Below are 13,233 nucleotides of genomic sequence, written 5' to 3'. Positions count from 1 at the left end.
ACACAAACACAAACACAATTGAAAAGAAAAGAAAGGGAATGAGAGGCCCTGAAACCAACAGAAGTGAAAAATGACATTCCTGGGAGACGGCAGCGGTGGGACGGAGTGACAGATGGGAGGAAGGGTGGGAGGAAGGGTGACGATGGATTAAAAAGAAGAGCGTGAGTGCACAGCTGCAGAGGCTGGATTCAGACCTCAACATCTCCGGTGGAACCAGCAATATAAAAAAAATTCTGACTTTGAAACCTATCAGACTTAATTTGATTCACCACCAGGACCTGCGGCCGGGCGTCTAACTCTGGGTCCTGGGCAGAACTGAACACCCAGACGGGTCTTTCTCTTTATCTCAGACGAGTCAGACAATTACCAAGACACGTCTGGTCACTTCCTGCGAGCCTGAGGTCTGCTGGCGCATGACTGAAGGAACAAAACACCCCCCCGAAAAACCAACAAAGCCGACAAAAGTGTCATGATGAAGAGGACAATGCACAAAATGTGAATGAGTATGCAATATATACCGATACATGAAACATCTATACATATTCACACACACGTATATATGTATGTGTACATATGCATGTATGTGTATATGTGTATATATATATATATATATATATATATATATTAGATACACTTGACAATATATATATATATATTAGGGGTGTAACGATACACTAATCTCACGATACGGTACGATACACGATATTGAGGTCACGATAACAATACGATATTATAGCAGTATTTTTTTAACAACCTTGAATGAGGAACATATGACTGGAAAAATGGTCTTTTATTTGAAAGACACAAAATACAAAACAATGCTGTGTGTTTGCCCTATTGTTACAGTTTGTAATGCTTTATAACTGTTTAAGTTTTAAAGAGAAAGCCAGGCCAACCATTTTCCACAAACTGAACTAAAAGTAAATGTCAGGTTTGCATTATGCATCTTCAGTTTCATACAAGTACAAATATTTTGCCACAAACTGAATAGTTTCTCTCATGTATGATTTGACTTTTTTCTTTCTAATTTAACAACTAAAATTAAATAAATAAATAAAAGTAAATAAATACATACAATTTTACATCATAAAAAAGATTGATTCATGCTCACCTTATAAGTGTAAGAGGAAATTTATTTTTGTTAAGTTTATTTTGGTAATTCAGGGTTCATTATTTTATAAATATATTCTTTATATTCTGATGTAAATCAGGGACTATAATGACACTAGTCAGTTTATCTGTAGTTGTTAGTATGTTTTGGATTGGGCGGAGTGATACAGCACTAGGTGCTGTGTTGATGCTCTAAAATCCTACGCTGTTGAGGGACATTAAAGTACACTGGAGCTCAGCAGAAGTTGCCCGCGTGTTTATCCTACTCACGACCCGACAAAGGTCTAATTTAATAAGGTAAGGCTTAACTCTACACCAGCCTTACATAAGTAAAAGTTCAGAGCTCAAAACGGGACTAGTTTCTTCTGAGCGTAGTAAGATTTTGGTCCGCGGGTCGAGGCGCGGTCGGATGCGCGTTACTAGTCAACACAATAGATTAATATTAATAACCCAATATCGCGATACACTTTGTCACCTCCACGACACGTATTGTGACGTTTTTGTATCGCGAAATTTCGTGGCACGATATATTGTTACACCCCTAATATAAATATATATATATATATATATATATATATATATATATTGCGGCAACTCAACCCCTTAACACTCAGTAGTGACACATTAAAATCAAAGTTTGATAGAAATCACATGGTAATTCGGGGCAGGAATGCAAAACTCGGCATAATACCGGTGTTACCCGGTAACCCTGGCTGGCTGACTAAGTTAAAGAGCATATTGCAGGTTAGAATTTTTTCAAAAATGATACCTGACCTTATGTGAAAATGACTATGTGAGAAGTTAATGTAGGATTTAATATGTTTTACAAGACATAAGGGCACTTATTCAGAGGAAAAAGTGGCTGATTTTAGCCAAGCTCGTACAAACGCTCTTTTTTTCCGAACACAGCGTCATATGACGTCACGCCAGGGAGCAGTCTCCACAGCTCTGCCCCATCTGACTGCCCAGACCCCGTACACACGTAGCCGGGTATCTGCTAAACCCAAGATATTTTCCTACGTTTGGACCTGTCATCCACATGAAAACACAAATAAACGAATGTTTAAAAAAACTCCGGGCAAAGGGAAGATTTTTGAAAACTCTGTTTATGTAGATGCGTGTAGACCTGGTGTAAACAGAGACAACCGGAGTTTTGCGTTTTCGAACGTCACATTATGCTCCAAAACAACAACAAATCTGCTCTGATTCTGACGTCTAACGTGCGACCTTTGTTTACTACAGTTCTACAGATGATCCACCATCTGTTCTCCAAGCTATTTATTAAATAAATGGTCTCTGCTCTTGACACCATTACACCGACGCGGAGCCTACGGCGTAGGGTACGCGGCGACGCGCAGCAGGGCTGCAGCAGGGCTGCAGCAGGGCTGCAGCAGGGCTGCAGCAGGGCTGCAGCAGGGCTGCAGCAGGGCTGCAGCAGGGCTGCAGCAGGGCTGCAGCAGGGCTGCGTCGGTTAACGCGGCAGCTCCGCGGTGGGACCATGGATCTGACACGGGGGGAGTCGAGCTCGTTTCCCGAGAATGAGACGCGGGTCCCGGGAAAGCTGCGCAGCCCTGCTGCAGCCCTGCGTCGATTAACGCGGCAGCTCCGCGGCGGACACCGGGGGGAACTCCAGCTCGTTGCCCGAGGAGGAGGCGCTGATCCCGGGGTAACTGCGCCGCGGAGGCGGCCCGGAGTCCGGAAGACCAGATGATCTACAGGTCTGTGCTTATGAAAGTGGTCGAAAACGCAGATCTTCGGTTCTGTGTGGAAGGTTTTTTTTTTTTTTAACAACGATGTAATGTGGATACAAATTATTTTATAAACGAAGGGAGAGGAGTATTTGGTTTTAAAAATACCCGGCTATTTCGGATGCTTTTGAAAAAAAAAGAGAAGATAATAAGCCTGTTTTCTGTTTATAAAGTACAAACGTAGACAGATTACAAGTACTCACCCGTTTTTAAGGAGTTATTTTCGGAGTTTCTTTCGGGAGCACGGGCGCTGCTGCAGTGAATAAAGGCTGATTTATGGTTCCGCGTAAAATCGACGGCGTAGCCTACGGTGTAGGTTACGCGGCGCACGCAGCGTTCGGTGCGTCGCCGCGTACCCTACGCCGTAGGGTCTGCGTTGGTGTAACGCGGACCCATAAATCAGCCTTTTAAAAAGCGAGTTTCAGCTGTCAATCAAAAGAACGTGGGGGGACTAACGGGTTCTTAGTCATATTGGTGTGAATACACATTCACAACCTCTTCAGTGTCACAACTAACATTAAGATCCATTATTTTTCCTATTGTTGAATTCACCGCGCTCCCCAGTGTGACGTCACTCCCGGTTCAGCTTTTTCAGATGCGGAAGTAAAATACTCTCACAAAAACAACTCCAGAGGTCACTGTAGTATATATTTATGCGTATTTCAATGAAAATTCAGTTCCTACATTATTTTCCTACACATTGATTCACAGGGGTCTCCAACCTGCAATATGCTCTTTAACTAGGTTATAACTGCATGACTGAGCCTTGACAGCAGTGAAATAGAGTTTTCACAATAGGTTTTCTACACTTACATGTTCTTGTTCCATGCGTGAGAGGAACTCTTCTGGTACACCGCGATTTCATAGAAAGCTCAACAGTGGAGTAACTTTATCCATGTTTTGGTCATGGTGATGCCAGTTCACAACCGGAACACGTCACAGAGACTCAGCTCGGCCCGACTCCAGCCACAACAACAAACTAAAACGTGATTAATAGTATATTGTTCTAACAATAAACTTTTCAGGTTTTAACGTGATAAGTTATTGTTCTAACAATAAACTTTTCACGTTATAACGTGATGCTGATATTTTTTTTTCTCTCAGTAGCAGCACTACGCTTCCGTAGCATTGACAATGTCGTCATTACTTAAAATAGCTGCAACTAGATTGCGAGCTGACTGGCTCATATTTGCAGGTTCATTCAATATATTCAAGGTTCATTCAATATATTCAAATATTAATTTCCTGAAGGCATGCCATAACATACATATATATACACACACACAAAATACACACACACACACACGGTGCGATTTGTGTGTAAACCTTACACTTAAGCTACATAACGTACACAGTAGGCCTATTTTGAACATGAACTGAACCACTGCATTTGCAGAAATATTTTCTCCCAATATTGTTTTTAAATGTGCCAAATAAAAATAAACTAAAATATTTTTTTAATTCTCGATATCAGTTTAACAGAAAACATGGGAGCTCCTCAGCCGGGGAGATGCTGCTGTCCACCATTCGATCAGCAATGTCAGATCTTGTTTCATCTTCTGTCGCATTTTTTCTCTGGATTTTTGGTTGTGATCCTGTAAAATATGAGGATATGCTGCTCTGGATTCTTTTCATTTTTTCATTCATTTGACTGACTATCTTTTTTATTTTGGCGGGCCGGAAGTCTGACTTTTGGAATGCAAGGAAATCCGGTTGGTTTTCAAAAAAATAAAACGGCTTTCTGTGGACGCGACTCGCTCCCGGTATCAAAATCACAGCACAAGCAGAATGAACACGGACTCTGTGTATTTTGGTTGTTATTACTTGTTAATAATTACAATGCAGGGCTCCAGACTAACTTTTTTCACTAGGAGCACAGTAGCCCCTAACGGAAAATTTTTAGGGGCACAATCAGAAATTTTAGGAGCGCACATCGTTTATCGACACGCTAACCAAATTTTTACATTTCTACTACATTTCAGTGTATTAGTAATACGTATTTCATAATAGATTAATGAATTACCACAATGTGCTGTTTCAAATGCAGTGTTACATTTTATTGTGCACTTTTAAAGATGCCGCAACATAAAGTAAACTGACAGCACCATTGCTGTCATTATATATAAAAAAAAAACACATTCACATGATAAAAAAGTGCTTGGTAACAAAGTGCTTAGTAACCTTTCAGCCATGAATTTAACTGTTAAACACAGTACTTAACAAATGTACAAATATTGGGGGTACTGGCCAATAACATTTCCCTACTTGTGTCTTTACTAAAACCCTGAACTTACACCAGTCGACCAAATTCACTGCCTTCACTCAAAAAACTAAAGGATCTTACCAAGAAATATTCTTATGTCTAACCTAAAAATGCCATTACACCTGATAACACACATCACTTAAAAGGTTAGGTGTTTTTCCCACGTGTTAAAATTTAACTTTCATTTGTGTCAAGCAAATTTTAAGTTCTAGTTACGTTTTAAGTTAGAGTTTTGGCAGTGTACAAAATAAAATTATGAGACCTGCTGTATTGGAGCACATTTTCTTTTTTTTTTTTTTCTTTACTGGGTGAAGGCTGATTTATGGTTCCGCGTTACAACAACGCAGAGCCACGCCGTAGGCTACGGCGTGGCTCTGCGTCGATTTAAGGCGGAACCATAATTCAGGCTTTAGGGGAACATATCGGAGAACAACCAGAAGAATATAGAGTGGATTAAAAATAAAAGTTAAGCACTGAGCTACATGTGTCTCCCGTCTGGGCCATTGCAGACTCATGGCCTGAGCATGATGTTACTAAAACCAAACATACCCGCCGTCTCTTTCTTATGTGCGCGCCGCGGCGGCAGCGTGTTGTGTCGCATTAAATGTGGTCCAGGCGTAATACCTGCTTTGAGCTGGTGAAATTAAACGAAAAAAATAAATAAATAGATCCCCCAACTCATTCCCTTTCACACTCATTGGCCTGCAAATATGCGGGCTCATTGACGCACCCCTTCCACGTTTAACGTGTAAAAGAAAAAAAAAAAAAAAAAAAACTGGCATATTTACTGGTCGCACGTGTGCGAGTGGACATGAAATTCAGTCGCACATACTCAAATTTTGGTCGCAAAATGCGAGCATTTGGTCGCAGTCTGGAGCCCTGCAATGTAATGGTGAAAATACTTTGGGTGGGGGGGATACATTTTGTCCCCACCGAGGATAAAAATAATTCAGCAGAGGGTAGGACGTGTAAACCAGAGAGGGGGGAAAATCCCCACCGGCAAATCACACACACACACACACACACACACACACACACACAGTGACTACGTTGGGATCCAAAGTTGATCCGTCTGCTGATCGTGTTAGCTGTGTCCAAACATTCATCTCTCCATTATATTCATAAATAAATCAGCTACACAGAAATAATTACCTGCGAGTTTACCTCCTTCGTGTATAAATAATAGCGTGAGAAATGAGAAATAAGAGACCAGAGCCACGTTTACTGCAAGCTTACTTTTAATACAAAAAACAGAACAAGAAATTTGTTTATAATTTTAGTTTTCGTTTTAATTTTACACAAGTTGACTCATGGTAACCCCCCCCCCCACCACAGAGAGAGGAGCACAGCATCAAAAGGTGGTTGACTCGTCTCCTGTGCCCCCCACCCTCCCAGTGAGACAATAAATAAATAAAAAAATCACCTTAAGATGTCTTATTTCTTTCTGACTGTAAATTCATTAGTCTTCATAAACTCCTCATTTCTGATGCTGAGATCAGACGGACCGTCTCCGTCAATCACAGGACATTTGAAAAAATCCTAGAAGAAGAGACACTGGAGGACCGGGGAGGAGACGCCCCCCCTCGTCCTCTTCAGCCCCATCATTCATATCTGTAGTTCTCTCTACACGTGAAGGGCAAACCCCTTTGGTCAGGAAGTTGTAGTCATTAGCAATAAAGAAAATATAACAAACAAGGCTGCCGCTGAGGCGGCGCCCTCGTGAGTAATTTCATGTTACAACGGCGTAGAAACACACTTTACACACAAACCATGTCAAAAGAGCAGAAAGGACGTCTGCCGGGTACAAAACTTCTTTCACCTTAATACTAAATCACTCCCTGCGAACGGTGACGTCACATGAAACTGAAAAATAAATAGATCTTTCAAGCTAAATAACAAAAAAAAGTACAGCTGGATTATTATAAATTAACCAGAAAACAACGAGCAGAGAAAAAAAAACAAAATCCGCAAATTAAAATTTTGCATACAGTGACTCAAGTCAATGACCTCTACTTTTTCCTGTAACAGGACACACACAGGCCACGCCCCCTCCAGTGTGCAGGAGTGTGTGTCTATGTGTGTGTGTGTGTGTGTGCAGCAGGGTTGCCAAGGGCGACGGGGAGACGGTTAGTGCATGCTGGTTGTCGAACATGGTTCATATTAGGATTCTCGCGTCGTACGTCGTCAGTAATGTGCTGTTAGTCGTCGCCATAGAAACGGTCCTTTCTATTGCTAGTTTTGTCACTTCTTGTGTTTTTCGGGGCCGAAGCCCGAAACACGAGGCGGATCCTGACGTCCCAGCGGTCTGGAGGAGTTTCCTGCGTCCTCAGCTCCGCGGCGGTCGTTGCATATTTTCTCCTTGGATGCTCCGTCGAGGCGTCTGGTCCACAGGCCAGAATAACTCCCCCTGCTCACGTCGGCGGGGTGGAAAGCAGGCTAAGGTCGTTCTCCGTGTAACGTAAAATAAGGCAGCATCTTGTGGTCGGTTCCACGCCGAAGGGGAACTTTGGAGAGGAAGGAGTCCGGAAGGCAAAGTGGGGACTCGGGTCCGGGCCCACCGGACCAGAACTCCCGTCCTCTTGTGCAGGTTCACAGTCGTTTCTGGGGAAAGAGGGAGGAAGGCCTTGGCTCGGCGTCCTCCTCCTCCTTTCCCCTGGAGATGTTCGGAGCGCGTCGTCTCCGGTCGGTCGTCCACGGCGACCGCTGGTGACCCGCGTGAAGGGAGGAGCAGCGGTTCTGCTGCTCTACTTCTTTGCAGCCCCCGGGGTCTTCGGGCTGGGCGTCTTCTTGGAGATGGTGGGGATCTTGGAGGGTTTGGCGCCGCTGCCGGGGCGCCGCGGCGTGTCCGAGGCGTCGGAGCAGACGGAGCGAGCGTCTTGGAGCTCCGACGCGTCCGAGGCGTCGCTGCCGCGGCGACTGCTGGCCCTGCTGCCGGCTCTGCTACCGGCCCGGCTGCCGGCCCGGCTGGTCGGCCCGCTGGCGCTGGACGCCCCTCTCTTTGGATCTGGGGGGACGACAGAAGTGTGAGGAGGCGTTTAAAACGTTGTTTGATAATAAGCTCATAAATCAGAACATTTTAGCCTTCAGAGGAACATTTTTGCCTGTAAATGTTTCATTAAAATCCCCCACTTTATGTTTTGGGGTATTATTATTATTATTATCATCATCGTTATTTTTTTATTTTTATTCATTTATTTTTTTTATTAACATTATTTCTCATTACAGCATGTTTATGCATCAAGTAATTCAAGTTTGGGCAAAGAATACCTTTTTTATCATTTGACAAAAAGCAAAAACAAAAGAAAATAAAAAAAAAAAAAAAAAAAAAAAGGAAATAAAAAATAAATAAAAAAAATTGCATGTACATATGAGAACACATGCCAGCATGAGTTCTCATAAAATAATTCTGCACACAATAAGGAAACACATCTAGTATACATGTAGACAGGATAACAATATTATTATTATATTATATTTATGGATCTCAAATAAACCACCTGAAGACCTTAAGTTGTTTTGTATTTAAAAGGTAGGGTATGTAATTCTATTCCGTTTCATTTTCAGTATCACATTCAGCTGTGAAAGTCGAGAAAACACTTTCAAACATCAGACATGGTGTCAGCTAGGGCTGAACGATATGGACAAAATTTCATATCTCGATATTCATGCCAGATATCTCGATATCGATACGATACGATATGACTTCGGTTCGGTGAAAACCAAGCATTTTTCAGAAAAATAAAGACATCAGAAATCAAAAGAGTGCAGTTTTATTGATTAGAACTCACTGCCAGTCATCAACATTAACATAAAGTCACTCAATAATAAATAATAATCAAAATATTTTACTGTAGCTCCGCTTTAACGATAAATAACCAATGCAGTTAGAGTAGGAGTTCAGTACATGTTATTGATTATTGATTGGACGCTGCAGCTGAACGGACTGTCACAACAATCACTGCAGTTTCATGACGGAGTGAAGAAAGATTACAGATTAAACTCATGTTTCACTCCCAGGTTTCATATTTGATTTATTTTCTGTTTCAACAATTAAATATCTAAAAATGTTAACTTTCAATCTGATGAACAAAAGAACCAGAAACAACTTTCTTAATTTATTACTGCGCATGTGCAATCCCCCCATTTGTCCAATCCTTGTTTTTCAGTATCCTCCAACGAATAGGAAATAGAGAAAAGAGTTTTCCACTCGCTATTTTAATTCCCAATTTCGATTTTCAAACACATCAATGAATTTTTTATTATCAAAACAAAAGATGGGGAACGGATTATTTTGGTTTATTTCTCTATTTTTATTTTGTAATTTCAAAACTAAAAAGGGATGGCCGCGAAATACACGTCGCAATTTTCACCAAGCACGACTTGCACAACACCTCGCTCTGGTCGACATCATCCTTTCTAAATCCAAAATACCTCCAAATAATGGAGGATGATTTATGTTTTGGCACAAAATTAGATTCAGCACTGCCACCGGCCGCATTATCCTCCGCACTCATGTCTCTATTCTTCCGTTTGGATTTCTCCGCTCTCCTGTGTGTGTGGCTGCGTGCGTCTGGTCTCAGTCTACGTCTCCCTCCCACCCTCCTATGTTTGTCATTGGTTGGCTTCAGCTGTCGATCAACAGCAAGCATGAAATAAGCTTTGTGGTTGGCTGGCCGTAGTGGTGCGTTCAAGGGCAATCTTAAAAGTAATGTTTATGGAGACTGCTCGAGCTGTTCAAGCAGGGCGAGCGGAAATATATCGTTTATATCGTTGCTTTTCCGTTATTAATGTCTTGAATGTTCATATCTCGATATAGATACGATAACGGTATATTGTTCAGCCCTAGTGTCAGCTAACAACTGTTCCCCCTCAAGTTAAGTAACTTAACTTAAACCCCCCCCCCCCCCCACGACTTCACCTCATAAGAGATCTCACCTGTGCGTTTGCCGGCGTGTGCCGATCCTCCGTTTTCTCCCGTCAGCGAGCCTCGGCTCGAGTGGAAAGGCGGCCTTTTCATCTTGGAACCGGACGTCGCCCCCTGCAGGTGAACACGTGAAACGTCAGCTGAGGTTGATGATGACGGCGTCTCTTTAACGCAGTGATTGACACGTCAACAAACAGCAGGCCACGCCCACACGGAGACTAACACATAAAACATTTGAAAACACGATGAGCTACAAGATGTACAAGATTTGAATTCTACCGACTAAGTGTGGAAAGTTTAAGACAACAAACACATGGATGTATAAGACGACATGAAGCACTGAAATATGTAATTTCACGCATTTGCAGATAGTCTAAATGTTTATATTAAAAGTTTTCTGGTTAATAAAATCACCCTGGGGAACTCATTTCATGTTATTATTCTGTCGATTCTTCTTCTTAGTCCCCTAAATTGATCAATTTGAAAAGCCAGGCTATGTAGCAATACACCTCTGACCACATGAGGCAGCGTTTTTTTAATAAAAAATGTATCTATGTTGAACATACTTTCAGAAATGTTTAATTAAAAACGTATATAATTATATTTCACAGGACACGACTTCTGTCACCGAAATTTCTTATATCTTACTATTCTTAGAAAGTCATATATATGTAACTTTAATGTATTATTTTTTTATGGAATGAGAGCTTGAAATACTGAAATGTTTAATATTTTTAAATATTAAAAATATTTAATATTTAAAAAATAAATGAAAATATATATATTTTTTTTTGTTTTTTTAAAATAATGTGAAGCGTTTTTTCAGGCCCGTGGCTGGTGCAATAGTGGGAAGAGATAACTGTCTAACCCCGGTTTATCTAAAAATGGGCATCTTGATAAAATACAGTTAGCTCTGTTTAAACCTGCAGGTCTTTATGCCCCCATGTGGTCAGAGGTGGTATTGCTACACAGAGGCTTTGAATACAGGGGACATGCAGTGACACCGACTGCAAAGAATACATTTAAACGTAAAAAATGCCAAATAGTTTTACGTTTTTTCGCTGCAGTGGAACCGCCTGCTCACAGGTTTCCTCCAGCTCTCTTTACCTGAAAGAACCTTTAAAGGGGACCTATTATGAAAAACACGTTTTCTCTTGCTTTAACATATATAAAGTGAGCCGTCCAGTGTGATGTGGATCTACGAGCCGTTCAGATTCTGCTCCCTTTCGTTACGTAACCAAAATGCGATTTACATAGGTTGGCCTCCGATGCGTGAAACCACGCCCACAACAACTCCGCCGGCCGGAGCTACCGCCATTTTTTCGTAGCGGTGTATGGCGTCATTCAGGCAGCCAATCAGCACAGTGCCTCATTATCATAGCCCCGCCCACTCAGAATCCCCCATAGATAATGAGGTTAGAGAATGGGAAGATAAAGACATGGTTTAGAGGCTGAATTTCTCTTTTATTTAGCAAAAACAATCAAAAGCTTGTTTTTAACACATTCAAGGTCTGTTTAAAATAGGTATTAGATGCCATAATAGGTCCCCTTTAAGTCTCTCAGGTAAGAAGAGCTTCCATCCCACCTGTAGACGTCACCTTCCAGGTTTTAGCTTCACCGCATCCCAAAGAAAACGTAAGAAGGAGCGCCATCTTTCAAAGCAGCCAAACTTTCCGCCCGGCGGGTTAGTGCGTCAGAGCGTTGAGTGGGGTGGGGGTGGGGGTGGGACGGGTGGGTGGGCGGGTTTTTGGGTGATAGGGTGGGTGGGGTGAGTGTGTTACCTCGTGCCCAGGGGTGATGTGGCCGTGACCGAGATCTGGGCAGCAGTGGCACTTGGTTGGCGTTGGAGTTTTACTGTGAGCCAGCCAGGGTTTGGCATAGTCACGGGAGTGAGTGAGGGAGGACTGAAGGGAGGAAGGGAGGAGGAGAGGAAGGGAAGGAAGGGAGGAGAGGAGGGAGAGCGAAGCAGCGCGGGGGAGAAGCGAGCGAAGGCAGGAGGAGAGGCGTGTTATGGAGAAAGAGGTCGGCCGGCAGGGCAGCGTGTCGTATTAAAGCGGATGATTTTGTTTTTTTAACCAGTGCAGGAAGACGTGTTTTTGAGAGGGGGTTGAGGGGGGGCAGGTTAGCAGGGGTGAATGATCAGGAACGAGGAGAAAAAGCAAAAAGATGACAGAAAAAACAAAAATGTCACAGTTAAGAATGTCAACAGGAGGATGACAACAGATGAACAATGTGAAACCAAAAACGTCCACGACTTTTACAGACGACAGACGATGAGACACACAGGACATCGAAGACAACAGTGGGGGGTCTGGAGGTCCTCGGGGGGACCTGGGTCCTGTAGACCAGGTCCTCCAGGACGGGTCCTGCAGGTCTCAGACGTTTCCCTCAATCAACACACCCGACACAGACGACGCCACTAACGGAGCGTTTCCACTAGCGGGAGTTCTGGGTAGATTGTTCGGGGTCGTGTGTAGGGATGGGCGGTATGGACTAAAAAAATTATCACGATAATTTTTATCGTTTTTTGACGGTATATTGTGAACGGTAAAATATCACCCATTCCTAGTCGTGTGCTCGTGTTTCCATTGCTAGGAACGGCCCTTTAACGTGGCCTTCAGAAACCTTTACGGGACCAAAAATGGCCCTTTAATAGGAGTTTTTCGGCACTGGGTTTTCTAAAAGCAGGAAATAACGTTCAGCCCTCTCCCGTGAACTTAAATAATGTTACCACAAATCATTTAAGAGTTTTAAGAGGTCCAGCGGGGGGGTTCTTTTAATCTCAATTGCTACGACCACGGTGTGTGTTTAAAAAGAAAAGCAAGTAGCATCCGTTGTTTATGTGTTTCTTCTTTTCATTCTTTTGCTTGCCGTTTGCGAACTGGTGGTCGGCGTTGCTATTTTTTCAGTCAAAGGTTCTTGTGTGTTGCTACAGCATGATGAAAATGCGCCGGATGAAGGGGCCAAAGAGACGGTTAAAGGCTGTTAAAGGTTCCTGTGTAGCGGATTTATCTGGAACTCCTGCTAGTGGAAAAGCGCCTAAACAGACTTGTTCAGACCTGGATGACGAGCATCAGTTAGAATCAGGGGGGCTGATGGGAGGAAACGTCTAAAACCTTCAGGACACGACCTTGACGACCAACATTGAACACCCTGCTCTCAACTATTAAAGCTGCCAAACATCTTCA

At 42.7% G+C, this 13,233-nt stretch overlaps 1 protein-coding gene across 18 annotated transcripts in view; it reads right to left on the bottom strand.

Annotated features, from left to right (window-relative positions):
- Positions 1 to 6,335: 6,335 nt before the first annotated feature.
- macf1a (microtubule actin crosslinking factor 1a) overlaps positions 6,336 to 13,233 on the bottom strand; it is a 263,047-nt gene continuing 256,149 nt past the window's right edge. For 10 of the 18 annotated variants that reach the window (XM_061741356.1, XM_061741357.1, XM_061741358.1 and 7 more), the window contains 3 exons: positions 11,827 to 11,949; positions 10,057 to 10,159; positions 6,337 to 8,125 (listed from right to left, as the gene is read on the bottom strand). In XM_061741356.1, coding sequence (XP_061597340.1) covers positions 7,866 to 8,125; positions 10,057 to 10,159; positions 11,827 to 11,949 — 486 coding nt within the window. In that variant the 3' untranslated portion in view covers positions 6,337 to 7,865. Of the gene's footprint in view, positions 8,126 to 10,056; positions 10,160 to 11,826; positions 11,950 to 13,233 lie in introns of all 18 variants that reach the window. The other 8 variants (XM_061741344.1, XM_061741345.1, XM_061741346.1 and 5 more) reach the window with 3 other exon arrangements.

This window comes from Cololabis saira, chromosome 15 (assembly GCF_033807715.1).
Source record: "Cololabis saira isolate AMF1-May2022 chromosome 15, fColSai1.1, whole genome shotgun sequence".
Classification (NCBI taxonomy): Eukaryota; Metazoa; Chordata; class Actinopteri; order Beloniformes; family Belonidae; genus Cololabis; species Cololabis saira.
The sequence above is the reverse complement of the archived record's forward strand: the minus strand, read 5'-3'. Positions and strand labels throughout refer to the sequence as shown.